Source organism: Gallinula chloropus (genome assembly GCF_964237585.1).
Source record: "Gallinula chloropus genome assembly, chromosome: 27".
Lineage (NCBI taxonomy): Eukaryota > Metazoa > Chordata > Aves > Gruiformes > Rallidae > Gallinula > Gallinula chloropus.
In genome coordinates, this window is record NC_140112.1 from 5,801,314 (window position 1) to 5,828,063 (window position 26,750).

Below are 26,750 nucleotides of genomic sequence, written 5' to 3' on the forward strand. Positions count from 1 at the left end.
ATGCTCCGGCCGGCGCTGCCCGGCGTGGCGCAGGGGGAGCCGGCAGCGCGCAGGCGCGCGGGGCGCCCCGTGTTACCGGCTCTGTCGGCCATGGAGCGGAAAGGTGAGCGCGCGCGGCACCCCGCGCCCCACAAACCGCCCCCCCCCGCCGCTCCCCCTCCCCAGCCCCCCAGCCCCGTCCCGCCTCACGCCTCTCTCCCTCTCCCGCAGTGCTGGCGCTGCAGGCCCGGAAGAAGCGGACCAAAGCCAAGAAGGACAAGGCCCAGAGGAAGTAAGTGCGGCCTCCGGCTCCCCTCAGGCGGCGGCTCCCGCCACCCGGCTCCGCCAGCCGCTCCCGCCGCCTCTTTGTTCCCCCCCGGCCCGGCCCGGCCCTGCCCGCGGGCTGCCCGGCCCTGCGGCGCCGCGGGCGCTGCCTCTCCCGGGGCGGAGAGCCCTGGGGGGCCGGGCGGGCTGCTAACGCGCCGTTAATTGGAGACGCGTTTCGCGGCACGGGCGGGGAGCCGGCGCGGCCGCTGGCCCCAGGCGGCGGGTTCCGCCTCCCCGCTCCCCGCCGGGGATGGTTTTCCAGGGGATTCCACCCTTCCTCCCCGTCCCTCAGCGCCTGGCGGGCTGCGGGCGGGGCAGCGGAGCCGCCTGGATGGGTAAGGGGCTTTCCGTGCCCTCCCTTTGCCCCAAAACCGGATGGCGGGGCCACGGTTGTGCCTACCCGCTTCGTTCCTGCCCCGCGCTGTGCATCCCCTGTCATCCCCGGAGCCTCCCGGGCCGGCCTGAGCAGCCGGCTTCTCCTGGCACACACCATCCCCATCCCTGCTATCCCCCCTCGGAGCTTTCGCTTGAATCCTGCCCTAGGAACGCTGTGGTGTCTTGTTTACTCCTTCCTCTGACTTTGATGCTGCCGTGTGGTTTCTCTCCTGCCGCAGGAATTTCACAAGTCTTTATATGTGGTGAGGCTTTGGATGTAAAAATTAGAAGATGTCGAGTAAATGCTGAACAATGGCTCCCACCAGGCTGCTCTCAGCACTGCCCAGGGGCTCCTTTCTGGTGGAAGGTGATCTGAAACCTAGAGCTGGGTCTGTATGCTCAGTAAAATGCTGCTTATTTGAGTAAAGTCTCTGGTACATTGTGAGGTCCTGAGCTCACGGTGCCTAGGAAGCAAAGGCTTTTAGTAGGTAAGGCTGTGGGGCTGGGAGTTGGGTTATTCTTTCACTTCCCCAGGCAAATCATAAGGATTTGAAAAAAAAAAAGACAGACAAACCCAACACGAACTTTCTGGCTGTCTCCAGCAAGGATTCAGTTGGTTTGAGAAGGGGCTGGTGAGGGGTGAAGAACAGCAACGAAGGGGGATGAAGAACAGTAACTTCAGGGGATGTGCATTCTGTTTCTGTGTTGCTTTGCACATGTGTCTGGTATTTATTGAAAGCAGCATTAGGATGATTTTTGAAGAGCTCTCCTCTCTGTACAGCATTATCCCTGTCCTAATTTCTGAACGAGTAATCCCTTATTTTAATTCTGTAGCTGTTACTTATTTTCCTTGTCCAGCTGCAGACAAACAATACCAACCCTGCCAAATAGAGTCTGTGGTTGCAGTTGGAAAGACTGATGCCTGTGTAAATTGGGAGGTTGCTGAAGGGTAGTTTTCAGTGCTGGTGTGGGTTTGGGGGTGTTTTTAAACCCTTTCTAACCCCACTGCCAGAACAGGTTAACTGCATTGCTGGCTAGCTGTTGATTGTGCCACCTAGGCTTGAGCAGAGAACCATGCTATGTGTAAAATGCTGTGCTTATCTCAAACTCTTGTTTTCTGGTAGCATAGGTTTGCTAACGTCGCCTTCTAAGTTTAGGTGTAGTTCCATGACATTCATGCTATTTAAATGCAGAGCTTCTCTAGTTGAATCTTCTAAAATAAGCTTAATTGGATTGTTGCAATTCTTTTTTCCATAAAAATCCCAACTTACAACCACATAGAATGTCCTTTTAACATCTGAACTTCCACAGTAGCTTGGTAGATCACACACGTGTCACTTTTTTCTATATAAAGGGCAGTAAAAACATGAAACAAAAGGTTGAGGTTGGTAAGTAGTAGGAATTACCTCATTATGCATAAGTATTACAATGCAGAGAATGTCCTGAAGGGACTTAACTCAGAGTACCTTTTGCTTTAGAAATGAACTACACCTGCTTTAAGCTTTTGTATCAACCCAATCTGGTTAAAAAAAATCCAAACTAAACACTTGGAAAGGTTAAAATAATGGACAGTGTATAGAACAAAACCCCAAATTGCCACTCTTTTCATCTTTCAGTAGTTAAAATTGCTGCTGTTTTGGTTCAGACAGGACTAGCCTAAACTGATGATAGAAAAAAAAATTTAATAATTGCAGTTCCATGTATAAGATTTTCTTTTTTACAGGAAGGTCAACTAAGTTCCTCATTTCCCCACAGAGTCGGGATGTGGTCCCATCTCTTCCCATCCTTCCTGTCTTAAAAGCTCCATTTGATATCAGTGAAGGAGTGATTGCATTTATCCTAACGTGTTCTTTTGCAGAAAGAGAGCAAGCAAAATTTCTTGGGAACACAAAGATGAGGTACCTGTGTCTTCCTGCTTCAGTAAAGCTACCACAATTTATTTGTAAATCTGGAATGATCATTAAACCAACTGTCTTAAATCATTGGTAACGAAGCTTCTACTCGCCTAGCCTGCTCCTCAGTCCTGTGTCTGCCTCTGTGGTGTTGGAAGAGTATCTGGGCTGTGTACCTTTGCCCAGCTCCCATTTCTGTGAGAGTTGAGGAGGAGGAAGGACAGGGAGAGTGACAGCTGAATGCCTCAGAGGGACAATAAGCAAATGTAGGTAGAGGGAGATCCTGAGTTCTCGTGTTGACTATCATTGGGTTGCTTTGTGGCCTTGAGTGAAGTGGCTGCTTTTCAGTTTGTTCTCTTCTGCTGCTTTCCATCCAAAAGGCAGTGAATTAGAATGAAAATCTCTTTAAATTATTTTTAGAAAAGAAGCAGCAAGCTTCTCCTTGGCCTTTTCCTTTTAAGTATATGTCAGGAAATACACATGTCAAAGCTTCAGTTGCTAATAAAGCGTGGGGGGTTTGGTACGTAGGCTACTGTGATGCGTCCTGCTGCCAAAAGATAGCTTTGCTGTAAGCTGTGTGATGCCTGAATTTTATCATTTCATGAGGTGTGAACGTCTCTGGCACTAACACTCTCTTGATTCCCAGAGACACTCAAAAAAGCCTGCCTTGAAGAAAGGAGCTTGTGTGCTTACTGCTCAGACCTGGGGAGGTGCATTCAGGTACCTCGTTTTGCCCATTTATCAAAAATACAGCTGACTCCTGCAGTTCTGTTTGAGGCAGAAGTGTCTTTGAAGTTGGCAACACGTAGGCAAATGTGTTAGGGATAATATTTCCCTGTGGTCCTTAGGAATGTGGAGGAGCTGAGCAGTGTGTTCCTGGTTCTTGTGCGGGTTTTCCTTGTATGACTTACAGGGAACTGAAAACTGAATTCCTGTGTTCTGGTGTTTCATGAGCTGTGCAGGATGGGGATGCCCATGATGGCAGCAGGAGGAAGGAGTGGTGGGTGTCCCAACAGTTCAGCCCTTCAGCAGCTGTGACCTGGCTGCTCCTTGCTTTGTAGGCACCCTAGCACAGACCAGGCACGTGTGTGCATGTGATGCCATGGTGCAGTGAGGTGGGACGTGTTTAGGAAGCAGTGCAGGCTAGTGGGAGATTACAGGCTTGATTTTGGAAGACTCCCATGTTCTTTTTCAGGGGGAGAGTTGCTTTGAATTAGCTCTAGTGTGGTCAGAACACCCATCCCTGGCTGGGGTGATGCTGTGGACTATGCCATCTACATGCTTCCATTTGAAAGACATTAATTTCCTATGCTGAAAGACTGTTGTGCTGCATGAAAACCCTGAAGTGTGAGGAAGATCTGGCATTTACTTCAAAAGTATGGTTCTATTTGAAAATGCAAGCTTCTATTTGAAGTCAAATGTAAATACAGCTGTACTGTACCAGTGGCTCAGGGAATTTGAAATGGAATCGGGCGCTTGTGACTGTTAGACCATAATTGCCAGTAAAATGCTGTGGCTTTTTTTCTGTCTGCATTGTATGTCACAAACCCTTAGAAGATGAAACTGTTCTTTGTCCTAGGGAAAAAAAAAGTATTCTTTAGATTACTTCTGAGATTAAGACCCAGGCTTTAAAAACTAGGCTAAAACCCTAACCAGTTCCAAAGCAGTTGGAGACACGGAAAAGAAACTGAACAATTATTTCTGTGTTATAGGTTGTTTTCCCTGATACAAAGAAAATCAGCATATTGCCAGAACCAGGCTACAGGTCTGTATGATGTGTAGACAGATGATGGGCACTTCATTGGCAGGCCCAGATGAGAGAACATCATTTCATCTTGCTTCAGCAGTGGCTTTGGTGTTTCAGGAGGAGTTGGCTCACTCATGCACAAACCCAGCAGCTCTGTGTAAGGGGTGTTGAGCTGATTGTGCCTCAAAGCAGAACACTTTATTAACGTAAGCATGAGTAGCTACCAAGGTGGTGGCAGCCGTAGTTCCAGTTCGTTGCTTGTTCTGAACAATGGATGTGATCCAAAGTGCTTTCTTCCAATTCTGCATGCACTGGTGAATTATTAAATCCTTTCTTACAGACTCTACTAAGTGGGAGAGATTTTTTTTTCACAGGACTTTGAATGGTTCCTCCAACTCCCTCTACGTCTGGAGTGAGGACAGTGGCAGAGCTGAGTTGGTACAGTACCACTGTCCTGCTTCCTCTTCCCAAATGTTGCAGTATTCAGTACATTCAAGAAGCAGTTTGACAGTTATCTGTCATTCTTTGGTCCAGCTTTTGACTTGCATTGAAGCCTCGTTTCGTTCTTCCTCAGTGCCAACTGAAATACAATAGAATTGCTATGAAGAGAGATGAGGCAGTGGGTAATTTCCCCATCTCTGCACTCTGGGGAGCAGAAAACTCATGGTAGAGTCTGTTATTTTCCCAGCTTGTTATTGCATCTCTTGCTCATATGGCTTTGCTGCTGTCTCTGAGGAGCCCTGGAGTTCTGACAACCCTCTTGTGTTCTTCCTTGACGTCCCTATTCAAAACTGCTTGGGATCAGGATTTTGGGATTATGTTTTCCTCACTTGTCTTTCATAATTAACATCAGGACTACATCTTTGTAAGTGTTTTGAACAGAACACTTCAGGTGGAGTCAGAGTGTGTCACCCACGGGGGGTTTCATTCAAATCCAGAAGTGATTATCAAACTGTGACAGGACAGAGCTGAAGATCTGCTGGTTTCCATGGAAGTCCCTTGACTTGGAATAGCTGGAATAGCAGACAGTTCTACAAACAGCTCGTTAAGTGCTTGTGTGGGGGAGTGCCTACAAGGAGCAGGGAACTTGATTGCCTTTGTTTCTCATTAGCACCGTTTTCATGTGAAATTCATTACTACTTATCCTGAAACTGAACTCCCACTGATCCGCTAAACAGGAGTATGTCTCTCTTCACATTCTGAGCACTGGTCTTTTAAAGCTGAGTGTGAGTCTGTCTCTCATCCTCTTTAAGGTCTCACCAGTGTTATTCTGGCAGCAGCAAGTTGTTCTACAGCAGTGAGTATGGTGGATCTGCCATGCTGGCAGAAAAATGCCAGTTCCTTCAGAAAAACAGGGATGGAAGAGTGAATGGATTGCAAATCACAAAATAATGTGTGTTACAGAGATTGGTGGGATTTACAAGTCTGATTTATAGTTCCAAGTCCCTTCAAATACTTAAAAATTTCTCGAGCAGAGAAGTGCATGGGAACAGGAGGTAATTTTATACTTTCAGGCCTGAATTCACACTGAAACTTTGAGTGTAAATAGTTGTAATATTTATTGAACACTGGGTTTGCCAGCAGATCCACACGTAAGCATGCTGGAGGCTGGCACCAGGAGCAGTCCTCCTGACTAGATGTGCCTTAACATGATCTTGAAATTGCAGGCACACCAAGGAATAGTGATGAGATGCAGTCTGGCCAGCATGCTTACCTTAAAGAGACATTGTCTCCATGCACAGAGGGGAAAACAGGAGAGGGATTTTGAAATCCTGGCTTTTCACTGTGCCATATGGAACACTTTCCCTCTGAAAACAAGGAATCCTTAACAATACTTGAAGTGAGATCTCGCTGCAGCAGGTGTACAGCCCTGGAGAGCGTTGGCTGGATGGTTAGGATGAAAAGCAAGAGTCCTGGGGTGTGTTACAGTACTCTTACCTGTGTCTCCATTAGTATGAGCTGGATTCATCATTAGTCTTAAGTTCACCAAATTGAATCCTGTTTGGGGATGTTCCACAGGTGTAATTGGAGCTCACAAATGAGCAATGACAGTGGTTATAAAGACTGTGCTGCAGGCAGCTTAAAATCATTTAGGAAAGCAATTGCCTTTGGTTTCCTGCAGACAGGCGTCATCTCTGCAAATACCAAGGGACTGGCAAACAGGTGAAGAGGAGGAGGAAGGAGAACATCTCTTTGTTAGCAAGTATATAAGGAGGATAGCTGTGAAAAGCAGTTTGGGTTCAGTGTATGCTGCACCCCTTGCTTGGTGGAAGGGGTCTGGTCTGTTCACAACACAGAGTTTTGAAGAAGTTGCTCTGAATGCTTTTAAATAGGAGACCCAAACATGTCTCTTGAAGGTTTTTCTGATGTTCTTGGAGTGGAGAGAACAAGTTCTGAGTCTTGATGGTGAAGTTGTGTGTGGAGACTTGGCTGTGGTGATGGCTTCACTAGTAATTTATAGAGAACAGTGAAGGAGCCTGGGCTGGTGCTCCAGAGCACGAGGAACGCTGCCTTTTTCTCACACTGACTGTGTCACACTGGTGTGACAGCCAGTTCCCATCTTCTCATCCCCCTGATGCCCTTGGATCTACCCCAGTGCTAGTCTGTAAGAACACACACTGTGTGATTGGGGTGGCTTAATTGGGGCTTTTTTAACTTATTTCTAGCATGTGGACCAGAGAAGTGATTCCTTAGAACCTGGTGAGAGAACACAGAAGTGGTTTGTTTGTTTTCTTTCTTCCAAACTCTTTGAACACCACCTGTGACTGAAATCTTGGTTCCTGCACATAACCATTACTGGCCCTCCTATGCATTGCAGAGGTGAGCAGAGTTGCTGGGTGATACATCACATGAAGGAGGAGCAAAACCTTGTCTACAATGGAAAATGTTTGCACCTCTAATGTGAAGAGGTTTGGCAATGCTAACCTGTTAAAAAGGCTGTTCAAACTTCAAGGTTTTAAGGTGAAAATATTTTAGATATACGATCAGATCAATCTAGTTCTTCCTTAACCCTTTGGGTTTAAAACTGCAGGGCCAGCTTCAGAGTGTTTGTCACTAATAAACAGTCCTCTGTAGCTCTTATTACTTGGTATGTCACAGTGTTGCTGACTTGTTTCCCCTGTAGCTTACATAAACCAGCAGCATAAACAGGCACAGGAAATGGCTGGTAGTTCTGCATTGTCAGAGGGCGATGTTACGCGCCTGCTGCTGCGAAAAAAGTAGGCAGATCACCTTTTTGAAAGAAGATTTGACTCCTCCTCCTGCTTTTTTTGGTCACTTTTAAGGATAAAGGATAAGTTTTTCTTGTAACTCCGGATGGGGAGGTTTGGAATTGCTTCAGAAAACTCGTTTTTCCTTTGAAGGCCCTTTCTCTCCTGTGTGATTGTGCTGGCACTTCGCTATCAAAAGGGTTGGACTGTTGGCAATTACCATGCTCCTCATCCTCATCCCAGCTTTGAATCCAGTGGGCTATTGAATAGGCAAATAAAACCGGCTCGTTCAGGAAGATGAAACGAGGATCTGACTGAATTTCTAATTTCATTAGAGGGAAGATTTCAGACAGGTAAACATCAAGAGGAGGAGATGAGTCTGTGCTCAACCCCTAACGCTGAATTTGCAGGAGGATCAGCTGTGAGAGCATCCCCCAGCCTTGCTGCAAGGCCCTTTACCTGCAATGCAGTGCTGTGCATCTGCAGCTAGGTGGTGGAGGCAAATCCTTCTTCTCCCTCTCTCAAAAAGCACAAAGCTGCGCTGCGTTCTTCCAGGAGAACCAGCCCCTCTGCCTGCCCTTGATGTCCCCCTGCTCCCTGAACGCTGTGGTGCCTGATTTTTAATGGCTCTTTCGAAAACTATTGGGCTGACTTCAGGAATATCTTTCTCAATGGGAGGCCGTGCTTCATGCAGGTAGGTTACCCTCTTCTTTTCTCAATCTCCTGAATTTACAGTTCTTCAGGCATTCCTGAGGGATTCAGGACTTCTGGGGAGGGTCTCTGGATATGGGATCACACGAATTCCATAAAAGATCTAGTGTTTTACCTTAGCATTGCTCTTCCACATTGTTTTCCTTGAGTAAAACCCTGCTGTATAGTTGTACTGCAAATCCAGTTAATTCTGATGATTAATTAGCACATTGAGAGAGCAAAAGTAAAAGGTGATCAAGGTATTCCTTGGCAGAAAGGAGGTGGCTGTAAAAAGTATCCTAGAACACTTGATTTTCTTAGTGTAAACTATTTTTCATTGCCTCTTCATACATTTTTATCTGCACTTTGCACTGTTGCTGACAGCTGGTTTATCTGTCATCTTTAAATACCAAATATGGGTTTTTCTGCTGTTTTTCACAGCCTTTTGTGCCTTTGAGAGTGCTGGCTGTGCACAAAGCAGGCAGGTGAGGGTTGTGGGTTTCTGTGTCAGTTTTGGTGTTAAAACATATTGTGCTCTGAGTGAGTCTCACAGTCTGTGTCGGTGGGTGAGCTGGTCACTTTGGGAGAAGGAGGTGGTGGGATGTAATAATGTCTCATGAATTCTTGCAGAGGTGCAAATACCGTGTTTAGGAGTTGATTTCATAAGGGGAATGGCACCACAGAAATGTATGTGACCTGAATATGGCTCAGTATCACACTAGTTGGTATAATAGATGATAATACAGGAGTGAAATGCTTTTGGATCCCCAGGACAGACTCAGATGCAGGCTACAGGGTGTGTCGTGTACGAGGCTCAGCAGCACGATTCGTCAGCCCCTTCCTAGGAGGGGTGCAGAAAGCTTCCAGGAAAATGAGGGTTAGTGCTTCCAGTGACTTCTTCCTTGATGCATGAAATGACTATTATTGAGAAAGCATTTGGACTGCAGAGCAGCGTGATGCTTCTGTCTGCGTCAGAGGTTCTAAAGATGAATCTTCTCTTGAATCCATTCTAATCCCCTACATCTTGCACAGTTACAAAAGTAAAAAAAACCCTTGAAACAACATGGGGGAGAATTGCCCTTTCCTTTTTATGCTGTGGGTGTGGTTCCTGGGCTTAAATTCTCCTTTTTATCCAGTTCTGAGCTCTGGTTCTCCTGACCCTGTCTGTAGGATTTGTTCTGTATCACCATCCAATCTCCCCTTGAACCATTCTGTCTGTGGCTCTTTCCTGCCTTTGCTACCTGCTGTATTTTGGGGATAGTTTGTGACTTTATTCATAGCTCAGTTATCTGCAAAGGAATACAGTGCTTATAAAGCAGCTTTTTGACCTCCAAGACTTCCTCCCCACCCCAGTTTACATCTTCCTACCCCCTGAATCGTAATTCTGTGGCTCATAGGGAAAAAAAACCCTAAATACTAAACATTTTGGGGCTGGGTCAAGCAATGGGGTTGTTAATAAATGTCTCATTAGGCTGACAGGAGTGGAAAGGACTGTCATTGCAGTCTTGTTATATGGTTCAGGACCACTGATCTGTGTTGCTTATCTGTTACTGAATTAAAGGACTTACCAGCTCTGACAACTGAAGTAAATGGTGGGTGGTTTGGTTGTGCCTGAGGATGATCTTTGTAGCTGCTCTTTCCTTTAATGAACTTGAGTTCCAGATTGTAAATGGCTACAAGTTTAGTCATGGTCAGATTGGAATGGGTGACTTCTCCCTTTTCATGCTCTGTAGGTGCTTAAGATGGCTGTAGTTTTAATGGAGTTAATGTGTGAAGTCTCAGCAGAGCACACATGTAAATGCTGAGCGTTCATTCTGCTGTAGAACTACTCAAGATTGAAATACTAAGTTTGTCCTGTGGATTAAAATTAGTTAGTAGGGCCGTGATGTGATGCACAGGGCTCCAACTCAGTTACCAGCTATAAAAGCTGCATCTGAAAGCATATATGTTGGTATAGGCACTGGCAAAACCTGGGGCTGGCTCAGCAGCTACTCCTGGGAGGAAAACAGGTCGAATTTGAAATAGGATGGTGGAAAGCATCAGTTGTGTGTGCTGCACAGGAGTTTTGATACAGGAAACTTCATCTAATTCACCCTGGCAGGAAAGCTGACTGTAAGGAGTGTGCTCTCATGCTTGTATGTCATTGTGTCAAGACACTTGTCACCCACCCCTTTGCACAACTCCATCTTTCTTTCAGTATACTTCTAAAAAGCAGCTCTGGGTTAATATCCTGCAGTACTTTACCCTTAAATCTTGGCAATGCAAATGGACCACAGGCCCTGGTTTCATTATTAATGCTCTGTACAAAATGATACTGGGGGTTAAGCTTTGTCGACAGGTAACAGTTTGCTGCAATGCTTTGTAAAGTAAATAACTCCCCTGTTTTAGTGTTCCTGTCCCATGAGCTGTGTGGCTGTAAGCAGCGTGCTGCCATGAAGGAGTTTGGGGCACAAGGGAGAGAGGAATGGTTTAGCTCAGGGAACTTGAACACAGCTTAAATCTGTGAGATCACTGAGGTGGCCTTTGCCAACGTGACCTTCTCAAGTAGGAACTTAGAGAACCACATTTGGTGAAAGGATACACACAAAATTACTGGTTTTATTTATGAATGTGGGAGTGGGGGGAAAAAAACAACCACCTCAGTGCATGATTCAAATCCTTCTGCACGACGAGCTCTCAGTAGGGTTTACAGAATATCTGCTCTGTGTACTCCCACTCCTCCTAGTTCAGACAGCTGTAGCAAACTTTAGACCTTCAGTGATGAGACAAACTAGAAGTGCAGTCTACCACATGAGAAGAGGAGAAATCAAGGGCAGTATTAGGGATTTTAGGATTGTTAAATGTTTGTTTGATCTTGAAGGCGAAGGGGACAGAGGGTTGCAAGTTCTTAAAACCCTGGCTTATTTTTTTCAAAGGACTAAGAATTAATTGATGTTAGTCTTCAAAATAACATCCATTGATGGTTAAATCTTTGGGGTTTATGAGGTAACTTCTTAAAGTCTACATTTGCTTTAGAAAAGTCATTGCAATGAAAGGCTGGGATGGGATTCAAAGAGACTAAAATTCTGGTGGGATCACTAAGGTTTTAACTGGCTGTCTTGGCTGGTCTCCTCTTTGTCCCACTATAAAAGTGAATCTAAGTTGCATTTCTCACTAGTGTATGAAAAAAGTGCTCCTACCTACTTTTATACTAGGAAGAGTGAAAGCGTTTAAATGTGGAATTAGTTTTTCTGAAGGCTGAATATTGCATCTCCTCTGTTACCAGCAACCCCTCCTGTGAAATGAAAGCTCCTGGACTGCAGAGTAACGTGTGTGAGACATGCAGTGTGTTCTCTTTCAGACCCGACACTCAGCATCGGGGCCCCGCTGCTCACTCTGAGAATGACCTTCCAGAGCAAGAGGAGGAAATCCTGGGATCAGATGATGATGAGCAAGAGGATCCAAATGATTACTGTAAAGGTGAGAGCTTGCCTGTATAAGGTGCAGGATTTCCAACACAATCAAGATAGTTCTTCAACTTCTCTATTATAGAGAATAAAAACAGTCTGCCTTTTATTTTATGAGGTTTTTTTGAAAATGTGTGACAATAATATTTTCCAAGCTAGCCTGGAATAGAGAAGCTCTTGTCCAAGATTCCCTCTGTTATCAGTCAAAATTAGAATTGGAGAAGTGCTTTAATGCCCGTGCTTAAAGCTGTTAGCATTGCCTCTGTGCCAAGGGGCTTTCAAAATTGGCAAAAGCAAGTAGGCATTCCATTTCTTCTTGGTTTTCATCAGGAAAAGGACACTTTCAGATCCTTCAAATCAGTTCCAAAACCTTCACTGTTTCCCTGTGAAGATCATCCTACTATCTATGCTTCAGATAACTTTGCAAATTACAGTCTTCCACTGTTTCAGCAGAAACTGAATGCAGAGCAAATGGGAATATCATAATGTATAATTCAGTATGAAAAGGGTCAGGCTCTTCTAACATAGCAGAGTCTTCAAAAACAACAGAGCGCTGATCACTGATTCAAGTGATCAGTCTGTTGAAGCTTGAGTGCCCCCACCTCCCAGCACTTCAAGATTGCTTCTGTGATGCTGTTTGTTGTGTACATTGAGGGAGCAGCATGTAACAAATGCCATATATGTGTAATAAAGAGTGCAAAGTAGGCATAGCACAGGGAACTTAGATTGCAGTGTTTCTTGCACTTCAGAGCATTTACAGTACTTTTAGCATGCTACCCAAGTAGTTGTGGGACTTTGTTTGTTGTAAAGCAAGTGGGAAGAAGAAAATCCTTGTGTGAATTAGCAGCTGGTGCAGCTGTTGCTGTTGTAACTGAAATCTTTACGTGAAGAAAAGGGAGATCTGCCAGAGCTAATGAAGTAATGGATAACAATTCTGTGTCTTGTTAGTGAACCAGTCAATCAGGAGAGCTGAATCTTCCTGGCTGGGCATGCATTTCATGGGTAGCATTTACTGACCACAATTGAATAGTTAGAGCCTGGAATCTAGGGTGTAATTCCAGATTCTGGCAAAAGTTTATGCCTTAACAGCCCCAGATTCTTTCCTTCATTATGCTTTCTGCCACAGTTCCCCTGTGTCTGGCTTTTCATGTCTTTGCTGCCATCATGGCATCCTCCTGCGTAGTCAGCAACTTGAGAGATCCCAGGGGTACAGGAAGGAGACCTTCCTATTCTCAGAGGTGACGTTAAGTGGCAGAGCACTGGTTAGTCAGGAAAGCATTTGAAGTGAAACTCCTTTGGGATCTGGGGTGTGGTACTCTTCCATGTGAGGGGATAGAGCTTTGCACAGAGTGCCAAAGCAATGCTGATAGGGAGCTGTGAGGTTCTGTTACAAGGTGTGTTTGCTAAGTGATCAGCCTTCAGATACTTTCATTGAGTAAACAACCTTTTGTGGCACTGCAGTGATGACCTACATTGAAAAGGAGGAAAAATCATTGATTATAAATGACATTAAAACTTTTCCCTCATCCAGAGGGCTGCTCACAGCTCATCCTCTAACATCCTGTGTGCTTGTTCTAGCAAGATCCAATTAGAGAAACATTTGCATTTGTTCATAGGATTAACAATTTAAACACATCAAATAAGTCTGCCTCAAGTTGTGATGCTTGTTCCACGTACCTGCTCTTCAGCACTTGTGTGATCTCTTGATACATAAACTTCCCACTGTTGTTCTAGGTGGTTATCACCTTGTGAAAATAGGAGATCTATTCAATGGACGATACCACGTGATTCGGAAGCTTGGATGGGGCCACTTCTCCACTGTGTGGCTAGCTTGGGACATCCAGTAAGTCTTTCTGTTTGACCTAGTGTTTCTCATCACAGACATGGTCTGAAAGCAGCTTTTTATTCTTGGATAACAACACCAAACAGCTGTCTGCATCCTAACATGGATGTTTCTTTTGATACTGTGCGTGAAGGGCTGTGGGAGTGAACGGGACAAGCCAGGTACATGGAAGGAGCACTCTTGTGTTCAGCAGTCACTGACCCACTGTTGCACTCTATGAGCAATGACTAACGTGGATGTTCTCTAAAAGAGACCTAAAGACAATCTGCATGGGTGCTTAAACCTTATTTTTCTGTGATGCCTTAAATAAGTAGCTCTCTTGTATGCAAAAGAATTAGGATAATCCTAGAAAATTAGTTCTTTGTATGAGCATTAACGATCTCCAATTTACTTTGTGTGCATAGAGGGAGGAGATTTGTGGCAATGAAGGTGGTGAAGAGTGCAGAGCATTACACAGAAACAGCACTGGATGAGATCAAGCTGCTGAAATCGGTGAGTGCCTGAGAGTGGGGTGGGTTGGGGCTGTTTTCATCATTTTGGGGATGTCACGTTAGTTGTGTGCTTCAATTCTAGCTGCAGAGAGCTTGGGAACCTGGCAGTAGTGCTGTAGATCTGACTTCAAAATGTATTCATGCCTGGTAATTACTGCAAACCCCACAATGAATCCTCTCTTCCTCTGCAGGTCCGGAACAGTGATCCAAATGACCCCAGTAAAGAGAGAGTTGTTCAGTTATTAGACGACTTCAAGATCTCAGGAGTTAACGGCTCCCGTATCCTTTCGTGGTGGAACTAAGGCACTTCTTGGCCTTTAGGCTGGGAGCTTGCTGGGTAGCTGCTGTGTCAGAGCTGGTGAGAGATGCCCAGGCATCCCTTGCACTGCTGAGGAAACCTGCTTGGAGGATCATCCGCCTCCAACCTGCCTGCTAAGCTCAGCCTCAGAACAACCATTCTGCCTGACATAATAGGTGCAAGTCGTGGAGACGCCGCTGCTTAGTCATGCTCTTAGATGCAGCCACTCATCTCTCCTGCTGATTTGTGAGTTGAGGCTGAATGGCTTTAGTGTCTGAGGTACCTTTGTGGTAAGAGAAACCCATCTGTCTCGACCCCTCCCTTTTGCAAGCAGCTTGGTGAAAACCTCTTGTTTAAATGAAGCAGTGCAAGATGTTAACATCAGTAATTAAACATAGCAAACACATGCAGTCTATAGCTTGATAAGAAGGTGGCTTTCTAGTTACAGAAGCATCTTAACCTTGGACTTTACCAACATTGTTGGGATATTTAAAGTGTCTTGCTTTAATCCCCTGTAGTTTTGTGAACAGCCTTCCAATAGACAGTGATTTCTGATTAGTCTTAATGCACCCCTAAAATTTGAAAGCTTCGCTTCATTGTGTGTTTGTTTGTGGTACCTTGACACTTATTTTGGTGAGAACTACCAGAGTGCTTGAGGGAATTGAGCTCTAGGCTGTAAATGCACTAATGCTTTTGGAAAACAGTAACCCCTTAATGTATTTCCTCTAACTTTTTTTCTGGTACTTAGCACAGAATAAATGTCAAACTGATCTTGTATTTCTTTCACTCTTATGAAATGCATGTGTACCTTCTGCTAGTGCAGAAGAAAAGCAGCTTATAAGCTTGTAGAAGTTTGGCTTTTAAAGCAAATACTGAATATGTCACTGGAGTGACTATAGCTGTTGAGATCTAGAGGAAAAGCAGATCATGTAAATAATGTCGAAGTCCAGGCTTGTCAGAAGTTTGTTTTGCTGGTGAAGAGACAAGGAAGGGTGGAGAAAGTGATTTAATTGTTCTGAGGTTGACTTATGAAATGGAAATTTTATTATCTTTTCAGGTAATGGTGGTACAGAGGGATCTGGCATCGAGCTCTGCCTGGGGCAATAGCCCAGGCTGTTCCAAAACATACATGGTTGGCTTGAAGCTGTCTCAGCACAGGCAGGAAATACTAATGCATGCTTGCTTGTGTAACTAACTGGCTCCCACTCAGTGGGAGATCAACACTGCTGCATTAGGATCATTGTCCTAACCAGCTCCATTCCACTGTATTCTAGGTTTGTATTAAGTAGGATGGTGCTTTCAAGGAAGGCAGCTTCTCTGAGGCGTGTCAGAAGGATGAAGGCTGTATGTTATAAAACACACACCTGGTATAGATTTCCTTTGACCTTCAGTCCTGGGAATTCTTGGCCCCATCTGTGGGTCAAGTTGTCCGTCTTTTTCCTTGACTTGAGTTCCAGATATCTGTATGGTGTTTGAAGTTCTAGGGCATCATCTCCTGAAGTGGATCATCAAGTCAAATTATCAGGGGCTTCCACTCCCTTGTGTCAAAAAGATCATCAAACAGGTAAGTTCCAGTCCTGACTGCACTGCTGCCCTCACCGTGCTGAGAACGATTTCACTGATCTTATTCCCACAAAAAAAGAAGTTAAAAATCAGTGACTGGTCTGTCATGCTACAAAATCATTCTTGGATTGATATTTCCTTTCTCTACTGAGAAAACCTTCTGCTACAAACACTTTCTGACACTTAAACCATGATGGGAGGCTGGCTTTCCTTTTAACTCTTCTTACCCTGGTAATTCCTCATAAGTACAAGTATTAATTTTTTTTTAAAAGCTCTGTCACAGTAAGTATGGTGCTTAATGATGGGAAGAGCAAGAGAAACCTGTTCTTCCTACTGGATGGTTGCCTAAGAAGGAATACCTCCATACATATGGAGAGGAGGAGTAGAGCATGATTTTATTTAGACTTTCAACTGTGGTATGTTAAGTCAGGCGGGTAAAGAGAGACAGATCCTGGCTACAAATTTAAAATACTCTGTGGAAAGCTGTATTTTCTGAAGCTGAGTAGTAACCAGTTGTTACACTGGCTCTAACTTGGAGTATTCTCAACCACAGAACTCCTTCAAGTTCACTAGTCCTGGGCAGTTTTGCATTTTTCTCTTTGCTCTCAATTTGCTCATCTGTTGCTTTTTCCAGTGGTTGATGTCTTTCCTCTCCTGCCTGCAGGTTCTTCAGGGCCTGGATTACTTGCACAGCAAATGTCGCATCATTCATACCGACATCAAACCCGAGAACATCCTGCTCTGCGTTAACGACCAGTACATCCGCAGGCTGGCTGCAGAAGCCACAGAGTGGCAGAGATCTGGGGCTCCCCCACCATCTGGCTCTGCAGGTGCTTTTTTGCCATCAAAATTGGTGCTGTTTCCCCTCCACCCACCCAAATCATCACTAATCTCACTAGGGAAAACTTCCTAAATGAGTTCAGTGGAACAATAATGCATGTAACAGCTGGAAAGCCAACTGTAAAGTGTGAAGTCAGGCAGAAATAGTAGACTCAGGTCATTGGGAAAGCAGCTGTTTGTGCAAGAAAACTGGAGAGTGGATACATCCATGCTGTCCCCTCTTACTTAATGCAGCTGAAAGTACTGCAGTGTGCACTGGAAGGCTTTGTCAGGCATAATCTTATGCCACCAACGTTTAAGTGGGCTCATAATAGCTTCCCTGAGGGAATCTCCCTTAACTTTGGTATTTTAATGTTTTGGTTTGCATTTTCTTTTCAGTAAGATGCATAATACATGCAGTAAATGGAGCTGCATGACAGGAAGTTTAGGTCTTTTGATATCAATGGAGCAAGTCTACTATCTGAAATTAGAATTATGCATTTACTCAGTATTTATTTTTATCCTTGCTGTACCCTTGTAGAGAAATGAGCCTTCAAAAAACACTTGCCATGTCATTAAAAGGTTGTTACCAAACCACATAGCAAAAAGCTTACCTTCAGATGAGAATGCAGTTGCAGTTTTTCAGTATAAGCTTACTAATTTCCTGATCTCCCTTTGTTTCAGTGAGCACTGCACCGCAGCCAAAACCTGTAAGTGTCATAGTTCTCACGCGTAAGTAGCGATCTGCCTGTAGTATCTACACCATAGTCTCACAATGCAGTCAGCATTAAGGGGAAATAGTTCTCTATCAGAAGGAAAAGGGTGATTCGTGTCTGCACAGACATAGACATCAGGTTCAGCACCTGAGATCTTGGAGATGTGAGTAGGATTAGCTCGTGTATCACCAGAATGAGTAGCCCTTTGGTGGTCTCACGACGGTCTGTTGTGAAGGTGACTCTGCAGTCAGATACCCTCATTTGGAGAACACTGTACATTTCTCAGCTTAAAACAGAAATGTGCTGATAAGAGCCATAGACAACTGCTCCAAAAACCTTCACATCTGTTTTTTATTTGGGAGAATCATCTCCTATTTTCATCCCAAACTGCTTCCACAACTCTGACGTAGACTAAAACTCCACACAGTTTAGATTTGTTGAAATGTGAAATGCTAAGTCCAATTTCTTCACTTGCTTCTGTGTAGGCTGATAAAATGTCGAAGAATAAAAAAAAGAAGTTGAAAAAGAAGCAGAAAAGGCAGGCTGAGCTGTTAGAGAAGCGAATGCAAGAGATAGAGGAAATGGAGAAGGAAGCAAGCCCTGGGCAGACACAGCCTGAAGAGGAGGAGGAACCTCAGAGCCCTCTGGAGATGCTCATAAAAGTTAGTCCAACGGAGGAAAATAGCAGCAAAAAGACAGGTATGGACCTAAAGCATTGCTGAAGTAGCACGGTGTTGTCCTTTCACTCCTATTGACATGAGTAGAGTCAGCACCTTTAGTAGATGTGGCTGTTGTCATTTAACCCATCTCAAGAGGTTAGGAAATTTCCTGTTACCAACTGAATGGTTGTGTTCAGTTACATTTTGAGACCTGCCTACTTCTGAGGCCTCCCTGAACAAGCTTTACCTACAACTTTGTGTAGATACTCTGCTATCTTCTCCTTTCCCTGTCTTCCAGCTGAAGTCGTTGTACAAGAGCAGTCTATCCTAATGGACAGCAACGTGGAAAAGTGTGTAACAGAAATAAACTGCAATGGAGTGATACAAATGAGGGACTTCCCAGACTCCAGCAGTCAAGGGTCTGTGCGACTCGAGGATGACCTTCACAATGCCAATGACTGTGGCGATCGCCCTCACAAGCAGAAGGAGAACTTCCATACCTGTAACTACAGTCAGCGTAACGGAGACTCGGAGAACAGGCCTCCAGAAGCAATGCTGGACTCCTTTGTGCCCTTAGTTTCAGAAGATTCCATGGTGTGTCAGCCCACGTCCAACGAAGAGCGATCCTTCAGTGAGCAGGAGATTAACCATTTGCAGGAAAGCATCCGGACAGAGATCCCCTCAGAGGATGAGAATGAGAATAACAACCAGTCAGACAACAAAGGTATAAGAGGAACCCTGGGAGAAAAGGGTTCTTCTTTCCTCCTTGATGTGGGAGAGCTGTGTTACAGCACTTCATCAGAGTATTAATAGAAACCTCAGCCTCGTAGGCTGAAATGCTCAGACCCACCTCTTTGAGGCCTTTTCTGCCAGGAGTAATTTACCTGACAGTTTTACCCCAAGACATGCACTCTTTGTAGCTTCCAGGTGTAGTTGTACCTTAGCTGGGAGTATTGAATGTGTAAGTACTCCTGCTTTTAAAGTGCCTGTACCTTCGGGTTCCAGTCTAGGCATGTTCCCTCCTTTGGGTGTTCTTTCAGGATGTTCTTGGTGTGATTTTCAGAAATAGGTAAGAGATGTAAGTCTGAAAACAGTCAGTGGCTGTTAAGTTATGGGATGTGGACTGCTCAGTGTGTCCAGATAGGTTTGTTCTTAACCCTTCACAGGTAACTCCTCATGGTTACTTGAGAACTGGAAATGCAGCCTCACTGAAACAAAGCTTATACAGCATAGGGAAAATAAACCCCCTCTTCAGTGCTTTTGTTTAAAAACAGTTTTGTTTCAAGGGGGAGAAAACTGTAGGTCTCATGGGTTTAAGGTAACATAAGACACACGATGTACAGCAGTTTAAAAGCATTCCAGGTTTGTGTGTGTTAAAAGCTTGAATTGATTGATAACACTGTCCTGTCTTTGCACCTGAGTTGAGGTCAGGTGAATTATATCTGCTTGGAAAAGGAGGGAGACACTGACACTTATACTTCTAAAAAAGAAACCATAGCATTTTCTTGGCTGAGAAAACTGCCCAGGAGTTCTGGGGATGGGTAGTGGCAAGTGGAATTTAAAGGTTTTGAAACCTGAACTGTATTTAGTTGGATGCCCCTGCTAGATTGCTAGCTATGTTTTATTTCTTGCAGTTCTTCCCAAATTGCTGTGGAGCTACAGCTGGATGTGATGTAGTGACTTGGTATTTTTGCTCTCTGCTGTGTTGTTGAGGTCTTCCCAGTACATTTTAGCTCTTGTAATGGTCTGTGTTGCAGCAGTGAGTGATGGCTGTGTCAAAAAGGTGCTGTAACGTGTGGGCTCTCATTCAGAGGCGTAGGAGGACGTAAGGGTTGAGAGGCTTGTTCTGTTTCTGGTGATGCCCTTATTTCAAAAGCCTCTCTGGGTATCAGCAGGCTTTCTAAGGCTCTGCAGAGTGCTGGGAAGCAGTCAGTATTGCCTGTGTCATCTTGTTCTGCATCTGCACCGATGGGTCATAATGGCAGTAGCTCTGTAGTGCAGACTGATGCTGAGTTTTATACCTGGGCTTTGGGGAGGGAAAAGTTCTGATCCTTAAGCAAAAGAGTTCCTGGGTTGGGAGAGTGCAGTAGGATTTGGATGACAGGTGGTGATGCTGTCCATGTAGCTTTAATCAGCTGTCATACATATTGCCTCTAGGAAAATCAGCTGCTGGGAATTTCCTCCTTAATCCTCTTGAGCCCAAGAATGCAGATAAGCTCAAAGTGAAGATAGCTGACCTAGGAAATGCCTGCTGGGTGGTAAGTGTCCAATCTTCACATCCACTGTTCAAACCTGCTAATTCATTCACAATATGCTGAGATGGACAGTCTGTAAGATGGAATCTAAGACCTGCCTGTGGGAGTGATGGTTTGAAACTCTTCTTGGGGGGGGTGCCTCACTGATCATTTGATTAGTTTAATAGGCCTTTAAACAGGATTATGTATGTGAAACCTCTGGAGGAGTCTGTAGTTCTGGACAAGGAGCTTGGAAAAAATCACTCTGATGTGCTCACTCTGCAGTTTATTAGCTTGTCAGGCCACTTCAGTGGATTCATGAGCACATGAAAGAGACTCATAAATAGTTGCATTCTTTGATGGCTGTGCTGCTTTTCAATGTTTGACATTTCAAGTAGGAGAAATGTCTATTTTACTTGGCTTCTTAAATGGGCAAAATACTTCAGCTCTTATGGGAGAGATGAGTGTCCTACTTGGAGCTGCACGTCAGGCTTGCAGCACCTGGCAAGGTGGTCTTACAGTGGTGTTACTGGGCTGCTGTAAGGTAGCTGAGTCATGGCCTGTCGTGATGGGATAGGAGAGGGTGCAGCTTCTGGAACACTCTTCCTTTATTCTGTTTTTGTGGCTCACTTTCCTCAAAATTGCTGGGCAGTTCTACTTGAGGAGTGTCTCATGTAGAGCATTCAAGCAGTACTTGTAGGAATATAAGGAAATACTTAATGAGGATGTAAAATTCAGAGGAAATGTGACAGGAATGAGCTCTGTTGCTTCTCCTTTTTCTAAACAGTCTCTTAACTGTTTCATAAAACACTTGCACCTAGCACAAGCACTTCACTGAAGACATCCAGACGAGGCAGTACCGATCCTTGGAGGTGTTGATAGGATCAGGGTACAACACCCCTGCTGACATCTGGAGCACGGCGTGTATGGTGAGTGGTGGCATCTGGGGGACTTCAGATCCCAAACTCTGCTCTGCCTTCTGGGAGACACACATATGCTTTGCACTCTGGGCTGCTGACCCACTAGCCAAGCCTGGCAAAACCCCTCCTGGGTGTTCAGCCAACTTCTGGGCTTGCTGCAAACCATGTTTCCACACCAGCATTGTTTTCCTTATTTCTCTTGCCACGTGTGGCTTTCCTGATGCACAGCACCAGCAGATTTCCAATATAATCTTACTTTATCATCATGCTTTGTGGAAAACAGACAAGTATGCAGTTCTGAAGACAAAATCTTTGTATAAAAAGAGTCTTTCTGCTGCACCCAGCACTGTTTCACAGATGTCTTTGGTATAATTTCATGGTTTAATCGTGTGCATCCTCTGCGTGCCTGGAATCGTTCTATAATCTGAGTAATCCTGAGATGAGGCTGGAGCTGTTCCTCTGATAGCTGGCAAATGTGGAATGCAGCAATCAAAAAAACGCAGTTACTGGCCTGTGCTGCTGTGGTGTCACCATTCTGCCTTCTACAAACCAAAGCTTGGGGTTTACAGTTTAAGTTTTCAAAATAGTGAGTGAACTAATTTTTGCTGGTTTGGAAAACAAGCTGTGATTTCACTGAATGTGGTGAAAAGAGAAGGCGGTAGGGCTGTGGTGTTCCTGCAGACCACATGGCCAAAACTACCCAGTGGTTACTCTGAGTGCACTTCAGTAGTTTGACAACAGCAGCCTGTGGAGAAAGCTAAGAGTATAGAAGGTCAGGGTACTGTTTGGAGGAAAAGTGAATATGTAAAGGGTAACTGTGTCATGGGATTTAGGAGTGGTAAGTTAAAATCAAATGTTTTTCTCATTCAAAAGCTTGCTGTCATATCTACAGACAATCTTCAGAGATGAACTGCTTGAAAAACTTCCCAAATTCCAGATAGTAAAGAGGACAGGGGACAATCTGTTAAAAAAACCTTATAGACTGGGCATGATGTCATGTTTCAAAATGCTGTTGTGGCAGAAGAGAGGCTGTCTGTGTGAAACACCTTGTACAGTTTGACACGAGCATTCTGTGTGATCCAGAACTCCACAGACTCACCTATCATGTTTTTAATTCAGTCCTTTAAATGTTGTGAAGCCATGGCACATCTTAACATGGTAACTGTGTGCTAGAATTCTGTAGGTGGTTCTTCCCACTTTGCTTCTGGCCCGTGGAGATACGTGGGATCAACCTGCAGTGTGTGTAAGGGTGTGTGAAGTGAGCTAAAGTGATTTAATGTGCTTCTTTCTCTTTGTTTAGGCCTTTGAGTTAGCAACAGGAGACTACCTGTTTGAGCCTCATTCTGGAGAAGATTACTCACGGGATGAAGGTGTGTTTTAGTCTTTAAAATGGGACATGAAATAGAATCCCAGCCTGGTCTGGGTTGGAAGGGACCCCAAGGAGCACAGAGCTCCAACCCCCTGCCACAGGCAGGGACACCAACCTCCAGGCCTGGAGCTACACAAGGTTGCCCAGGGCCCCATCCAACCTGGCCTTGGACACCCCCAGGGACGGGGCACCCACCCCCTCTCTGGGCAGCCCCTTCCAGCCCCTCACCACTCTCTCTGCAAAGAACTTCCCCCTAATATCTCATCTCACCCTTCCCTCCTCCAGCTTCACTCCATCCCCCTTGTCCTGCCATTGTCTACCCTTTTAAAAAGTTGATTCCCCTCCTGTTTATATGCATTCTGAAGTGGGTGCTGCTTCAGAATGAGCCTCCTCTTAGGCGTAGCAATGCAAAGACTCCTTTGTTTACCCATATCAGCACCAGTTGCTGGAGCCTCTGCATTAGACCACCACGTAGTAAGGTCTGTGCTCTTGCTCTGGTGCTGCCCCTTCCTCTCAAACCAATCATGCTCAGACTGCCCTTTTTTCTCCCCTGCTTCTGTTGCTGCTTAGTGGACTCAGATTCCAGGTGGATCTCCCAGTAATTTCTAAGGGAGATGTAACATCTTTGTCCTTTGATGCCACAGAAGGAAACTGAGGCACAGAGATGCCTTGTGTGGCTGTGTCTCACTGTGCTGTTCTCATGCAGATCACATCGCACTGATCATCGAACTGCTGGGGAAGATCCCTCGCAAGCTTATCCTGGCAGGAAAATACTCCAAGGAGTTTTTTACCAAAAAAGGTAAGTGGAAACACAGCAGATGTCACCTGCCCCACATCCCCTGCCCCAGGTACACAAGAGTGCCTTGCTGGGAAGGCCAGTTAACAATCATGTGAGCCAAGGTGCCTCTCTACAAGAATCTTCCCTTTGTTTTATGAAAGGTTTTCTCAGTAAAACTGCAGCTAAACACAAGGCATCCTTGTCTGACTGCTGCAGGTATCCCACCTCCTGGTACCTGACACCTCGGTGTAGATCAAATGCAGCAGGTAGAAAAACAGCACTGCAGATATATCTTCAGACCTGATGTGGCTTTATTTAGCTGATCTTTGACAGCTAGAGGTGTTGACTCACCTTTGAAGTTTTCTCTAGACAGCTTTGTTCCATTTCTAGCACACCAGTCACCTCCCTGGTGCCTTGCATCCTAAGCCACGTCACTCACAACACACTAAACCGTTCTCAGAAAGCCCTGAGTACTCCAGACTCAGTACATTTCTGAAGAACTTATTGACCTAGTTTAAAACTCTTTGTTTTTATAAAACAAACCCTTTTTTTCATGTTAGGAGTGTATTGCTTCCTCAAGCAGTGCTGCATCTGTTCCAAAGTCAATGACACGCTGTTTGTCTGTCGTGTCAGCTGGTATAATTGGTGATACAATGAAGTTAAACACTGTTTGCTCCAACTGAACTAGAAATAGCAGGAGGGATTAAAAAAAGCCTTCAAGGAAGCATATTTCTAGAACAGGCTTCAAAAGTGGGTAGAATAATCTTAATGTAACTTACTTCTTCCTTCATGCTCTACCATTTTATGTTCCTTATGCCCAGCTACTCAGAGCAGTTTCTGAATTCAGTCTTGTCTTGGTTCAGCCTGTTTTACTCAACTGCTGTTCCCATGTCTTGTACTTAACCTTTCTGTCTTGGTTTTCAGGTGATCTGAAGCACATCACCAAACTGAAACCCTGGGGCCTTTTTGAAGTCCTGGTGGAAAAATACGAGTGGTCCCAAGACGAAGCAGCCGCATTCACAGACTTCTTGTTACCTATGTTGGAGCTGATCCCAGAGAAACGAGCTACAGCAGCAGAGTGTCTCAGGCACCCCTGGCTTAACTCCTAAGAGGCTCCAACCCAACGCCACAGCACTACACTCTGGTTTACAGCATAGCGTGCGCGCACCCGACTGCCCCTTCCCAGCTCTGATTTCCTTCCCCCCCCCTTCCTCCCCGTTCCATTTTCAGTGTGAAGTTCTTCCTTCAAGGCTTCCAAGATTTTAGATAAATCTAACCTGCTCTGCTGAGTTTGCTTGTTGTGACTCCATGGGGACGCTCCCCAGGCAGTGGGCATCGGCTGTGTTTTGCCTTGATTGGCCTTCGCCAAAGACTGACTGACAACATGAAGTTCTCCCCGAGTCTCCTCGCTGTTACACACCGTGGGTTACAGCTGTGAGCTCACCTGGGCTCAGTTACACCCCCTTGGCTAAATTTCAACTCTTTTTTTCCTCCTGAGGGGGGTGTGAAGATCTGAATGCCTCCTTATCTCACTGACTCAATTCCCTACTGTTGATGCAGTAGCAGTGGGGTGAGAAGTAACAGATGGCACCAAGGTGGCGTTAGTTCCTTGTAGAGCAAAGACCTTCAAATCCTCCAAGGTTTCCTAGGTGCCTACTGTAATCTTTGCTTTCCAGTCACATAACTCTTCCTTAGTTTCTAGCTGCTTAAATCTTTTGAAGAGCTATTTAAACCTAGATTTTAGTATCCCTTCTTTCTTCCTCCGGAGTGCCCTGCCCCTTTCCTTTGTCCTTCCCCTTGCCCAGATAGTCAGAGTAGTTTCTCGACTCAGTGACATTCTCCATTTTAATGCCTGTGACTAAAAGGTGACAAGCAAAACAAGCAAGAGCTGGAACTGACTCAACGCACAACCTTCAGCACGCAGATGGGTGCACCCTTTGGCTGCAGAGAGGTGGTCTTGTTGCAGGCAGCTCCTCTCTTAACGATTTTAGAAAGCTGTAAGTTGTTTTTGGGAGGGGTTATCTCTTACTGCACTTTCTTGCCTTGCTCAAGGCGGTTGCTGATTGGATTTTCACCTGTGCAGTCTGCTCTGGCTCATTAATTTTTTTAGCTGTTCAGTTGTTCCCAAGGCAGAAGGTGGCAGCATCTGTAGCACAGCCACGCTGTAGCTCCTGACTTTCAAAGTCAGTGCTTGAAGGCCCAGTGTAAAGATCTCCTTTAACTTGCTTCAGCTGCTGGCCTTGAGAAATAACTTCCCAGAATGGGATTGCCTTTTCTTTTCTGGGCCATTAGCACAAGGAGAGCTGGGAGAAGTGGAACAGAACTGACTCTTTGTGTAGATAACTGGTTTAGAAGCTGGTTTTAGTTAGCCCAAGTAAAAATGTTCTGTGAGGTTTCTACATAAACCTTTCAGAAGGGGGTTGGGTATAATGAGTAAATTGATTAAATTTAATTAAAGGTTAAATCACTGTGGCTTTTACTAGTTTTATGATGGCTTCTTCTAGACTTGCCCATCCTGTTGCAGATTCAGTGCATCCTACTCTAAAGGAAGATTTGGCAGCGTTGAGACTTCAGAGGCACTTCCTGACCCTGGACCAAACAGGCCTTTGGATTCGTGGTGGCTCTGGGAGGAGCGTGCCAGAGGCCACGTGGGCACTACCCCAGACAGGTTGCTGAGGCTGCCAAGAGCACTGTTAGGTGTCACTTCCACGTGTGTTTGGAAATCCTGGTTCATAAGGATGGTTCATTGATAAACCCTGATGTATTTTAATCCACTTGAAAATAGTTTTCTCCAGTTTGGTGCCTGATTTGGCTTCTTAATGCAAATGATGCTGCATGTTCCTTTAGGGGTAGTTCAGGTTCTCTATGCATATAATCTAAAATTAAAGGAAGGTAACATACCAAAACAGTTCTAAACTGCTGATTGGACTTCTTTTCCCACCCCTGTCTGGGGTTTTCCAGTTGTGTGTTGCTTCTGTATCCGTTTCAGGAGGACTGCAGGCAGGACTGGCTTCCACAGTACCCCCTGCCTGTGTGCTGCAGAGATACCTTGGCAGGGCAAAGCGATGCTGTTGTCTCCAAAGCTCACCCAGTCTTGAGACTGGCTGGTTCAAGAACTTCTCCTTGAAGGGGGTCTGCACTCTTCAACTCCAAGAGCTCCTTCCCTCTGCCACCCCTGACTGGAGGAGGGGGTTTTATACCACGGTAACCAAGGCTAAAGCCAGCCTGTGAGCGAAGACCCGCAGAAGCAGCTGCCAGGATTCAGTCTTGTCCCGTGTGCTCCTTCACTTTGGGTTTGTTCAACTTCCAAATTGCCGTCAAGTGCTCACACTAAAGGATTTGTACTTGCTGTGTCAGTCTAAAACCTGAAGGAAAATACATTTTTATTCTTTCTA

General features: G+C 45.1%; 1 protein-coding gene across 1 annotated transcript; it reads left to right on the plus strand.

Annotated features, from left to right (window-relative positions):
* Positions 1-26,750, plus strand: SRPK1 (SRSF protein kinase 1; the record flags this gene model as incomplete). The annotated part of the gene is made up of 16 exons (XM_084275860.1): positions 1-103; positions 211-271; positions 11,560-11,678; positions 13,400-13,508; positions 13,913-14,000; positions 14,191-14,278; positions 15,755-15,861; positions 16,525-16,690; positions 17,364-17,389; positions 17,881-18,094; positions 18,353-18,778; positions 20,212-20,312; positions 21,110-21,217; positions 22,509-22,578; positions 23,284-23,376; positions 24,280-26,750. The coding sequence occupies 16 exons, from the start codon at positions 1-3 to the stop codon at positions 24,462-24,464; spliced, it is 2,064 nt and encodes a 687-aa protein (XP_084131986.1). The 3' UTR covers positions 24,465-26,750.